This window comes from Leptopilina boulardi, unplaced genomic scaffold, assembly GCF_019393585.1.
Source record: "Leptopilina boulardi isolate dan_hultmark-lab unplaced genomic scaffold, ZJU_Lbou_2.1 LbouV2_278, whole genome shotgun sequence".
In the NCBI taxonomy this organism is placed as follows: domain Eukaryota; kingdom Metazoa; phylum Arthropoda; class Insecta; order Hymenoptera; family Figitidae; genus Leptopilina; species Leptopilina boulardi.
This window is the reverse complement of record NW_026137838.1, coordinates 7,226,069-7,230,110: the sequence shown is the minus strand read 5'-3', so window position 1 is coordinate 7,230,110 and position 4,042 is coordinate 7,226,069. Positions and strand designations below refer to the sequence as shown.

General features: G+C 27.3%; 1 protein-coding gene across 1 annotated transcript; it reads left to right on the top strand.

The window, feature by feature from the left end:
- The first annotated feature begins 298 nt into the window (after positions 1–298).
- LOC127281911 (uncharacterized) lies at positions 299–2,442 on the top strand. Its single transcript, XM_051305892.1, has 2 exons — positions 299–612; positions 701–2,442. The coding sequence occupies exon 2, from the start codon at positions 706–708 to the stop codon at positions 2,440–2,442; it is 1,737 nt and encodes a 578-aa protein (XP_051161849.1). The 5' UTR covers positions 299–612; positions 701–705.
- Positions 2,443–4,042: the final 1,600 nt, after the last annotated feature.

Here is a 4,042-nt window from a genome sequence, read left to right as displayed (position 1 = left end):
TATATGAAACACAGTTTCATAAATAAGGCTATCTTAATTGAAAATTGCGATATTTATCTTGTAACAGAAGGTCATAGTATAAATGAGGAATATTTTGAATCAGAAGGAGTAGTCCTTCTTTCACTTAATAACGTAGAAATACCATTTTTTGTAATAAGCGAAGAAGATTCTGAGATTATAAATATGAAAACGGGTATATTAGGATTTCGTCAAGCCCGTGAAACAAATCTATTCAATTAAATAAAATTTTCTTTCAGAAATAAAATGGGTATCCCTTTTGACGACTTGTCAAGATTTATGTACGCACCTTCTGAAATGAAGATGGTTTCAGTAGATTTTAAGAAAGATGAAATATTTAAAATAAGATTTGATATTAGGCATAGTTACATTAATGAAAAAATCCTTCAGACAATGGATTATATTAAACTTGATGATCATGATACCTTTGAAGGTATTCCAATCTTAACTAACGGCATCAAATATATAATGATTTACAACAAGTTTTGGCCATTCATCGTTGTGGATGAATATTATTCTCAAATAATAAACTTAGAATCTGGGATAATTGGATGTCGTGAAGCAATGGAAATCTTTAATTAATATTTAACATAAGTAGGAATTAATTATTTATAAGTAGAAATAATAATTATTTTTTTTTTAAATACACATAAATACAGACAAAATCATCTTTTGTTTTTAGGAATTATGGAGGTTTTAATGACATTCACATTATTGTCGTTCATCTTCTTTGCAGCCAATTGCGAAGATTTAGTATACAATAAACCGTTTTTAATAAAAAATGGACTTTACCATGAAAAAGTGAACAACATATACTCTTTTCAGAAAAACAACCTTTTTATCTCACATTTTAATTTTAATGATATTACAGAAATACAGAATAATCTTATTAAAATTTATGACATAACAATACCATTTTGCGAAATAGTTACAAACAACACATGCGAATCTAAGGAAATCTTAGAATTAAAAACTTTAATAAACAATACAACAAAAGAAATAAATAAGTTGCTGGAAAAAGCAGAAACACCATCCATATTAAACAACGAAGTAATTACTAAAATATTTTCTGTATTTTTCAAAGCAAATCTTACTCAGAATCAAATATTTCAGGATAAAGATCATTGTATATATATTTTTCCAAATATAATGTCAGAACCATTAACAGAAATTATGAATTATTCTAATAAAGCAATTGAGAAATTAAGTTGGAAAGTTAATGAAGAGAATCTATTTGAGCAAAACTTTACTGACAATTTAATCGATTTAGAAACCAATTTTGTGAAATATAATAATATCTTACAAGAAATATTGTATTATTTTCAGAATGATTCAATCTCTGCGGACGTTCTGAAAGAAAATTTCCTCAATGAAAACTTAATTAACCTTATCAATTCAACTAATTTAGCAGATATTTCATCAGTAATTTCAATAAAATTCCTCAAATTAAAAAATTATATACTTTTAATAGCAGACATGCCTTTGATTCTGAGTCATGCATTTACACTATACAAAGTTTATCCATCACCAACTTATGCTACATTACTTACGAATTTTACAATAACCATGTATATCCAACAAAAACATAATTATATAGGATTATCTTCGGATAATAAAACATATTTTACAGGTGATGAAAATTCTTTGAATAAGTGTTATTTAACTAACTCCAAATCTATACTATGTTCGCATTTTCCAAAAATAAGAGATGTTATTCTAGAACCAATTTGTGAAGTTTCAATGTTATTAAATATTACGAATAAACAATGCAATTATTTCATTAGTGTAAAGGAATTTCCAATATGGTTATCATTAGAAAATCATGTAGGATGGTTATATGCTATTCCAACTACAATAAAAATATCCATGTTATGCCCGAATAATCAGAAAATTGAAACATATATAGCAGGCACGGGAATTTTACAAATGAACCCTAAATGCCAAATTTTAAATAACACATTACCAGATTTATCATATGCTATTATTAACAAAGAAATTGATACTTATATCTCAACTCCAAGTTTTGAACCGTATGTAGAAAATTTATTATACCCATTACTTACTAAAATCAAAAATAAAACCATAAGCTGGGATTTAATATTGGAAACATCAAATTTAGATTTAAATCTGTCATTGCATTCTTTTGAAGATCTTTTAGGAGATCAACCTTTATATAAAGAATCGTATAATTCTAATCAGAAATTACTTATATTAACATTAAGTTTAATTTCATTAGCAGGACTCTTAATGATATGTGTAACATATTTTATGTTCTTTAAGGCACATGGTACATACAGTATACTCAGGGATAATGCTCAATATTCAGTATCTTATAGGGAATTTTCTATCGATCCTATCGAGTCACCACGACATTATGTCAGCATTAGACCTAATTTACCAGTAATTTTAGAAGAAGCAATTTAAAAATATTAACACTTTAATACTAATTATAATAATAAATACTAATATTTAATAAGAATATAATAAGATTAAAAATTTAAGATTAATTTTAACACTTATGTATCGACTTTAAAAATTATAAATAAATAATATAAATAAAATAAAAATAATAATATAAAGTACAATTATTAACAAACTAACCCTCCTGTTACAGGAAATGGGATCAAAACTTCTATTTATTTTAATTTTATATTTATCTTCAAATTTTTCTATAACTAATGCGATTCTTGGATTTGACTGCGTATCCAGTCGACTAAATATTACAACAATTTCGTTACTCGAAGTAGGGGATTGCGAAGATAAAAACACCACTATTAAAACCTCAAAATCATTTATTCAATTAATTCAATTCAGTGGACGTACCTCAACTAAGGTAATACAATGCCAAATAAAAATCAAACGTTCTATTTTTAACTGTGGAATGCACTCACATAGTTCGGTAGTTTCGCAAGGCTATGCAGAATATATAGACGAAATATCAATGGATATCTGTAAATCGCTTCATTTGCATAAAACATATAAAGCACCGCAACAAATAATACAAAATTTAAAAATAAATCAGACCAATACCTTTAGTGTTACATTTGCCGGAACAATTAAAAATGATGGTACTTGCAATGGCATTCAATATTCAGACCCTTTTGGAACATGGGATAATGTAATTGTACCAGGGACTTTAGAAATCAAACTCTCGGAACATCAAGCAATTGTTGATTTAGATAATAATAAAATCATATTGAACTCAGGTGTAGTTTGTTCCCTTTCAGAGACAACTTGTTTAGACGAAGGTAATGGTTATTCATTTTGGGATGCATTACCAAGAGATATTTGTAATTTTAATAAATACGAAGTACTTTTTGAAGGACAAGTTAATAAAATAATAGACACTGATAATCAAGAAATTTTATTTTCTTTAGTTTCACAAGAAACAACCTTTGTCTTTACACAAACAGGTCAACTATCACTCTGTAACTATATAATTTTTAAAACAGAACATCCAAAAATTTTCGTTTTTGAAACACAACCCAATTATGTATTTTTAAAGAAAGAAAACTTAAAAATAGAAAATTTAGATATATTTACTTATGTTAACTCAAAATTCATCTACGTTGAAAGACACATTAGAACAGAAATGAATAGTCTTTACAGAGATGTTTTGCATCAACGTTGTACATTAGAACAAGAAGTATTTAAAAATTCATTAATATTGGCTACCCAAGCACCTGACGAATTCGCTTACCATCTTATGAAAGGTCCAGGATACATGTCAGTAATAGCAGGCGAAGTAGTTCACATTATAAAATGTGTACCAGTAGACGTTATGTATAGGAAAATAGATGAATGTTATTTACAACTACCAGTTAGCAAAGGAAATACTTCTCTCTTTCTCAGCCCTCGAACCCACATTTTAACAAACGCAGGTACACAAGTAGATTGTAGTGCTCTTATACCCTCAATGTATAAAATAGGAGAATCTTGGTTTAAAATATCACCTCATCCTGTAGAATCCATTCCCCCTCAAGTTATGCAACCTTTAAAAAATGCTACTTGGAAATATACAAAC

What these genes read in the sequence shown, in the direction of transcription:
- LOC127281911 (XM_051305892.1), top strand. Translation starts at nt 706, where the DNA reads ATGGAGGTTTTAATGACATTCACATTATTGTCGTTCATCTTCTTTGCA.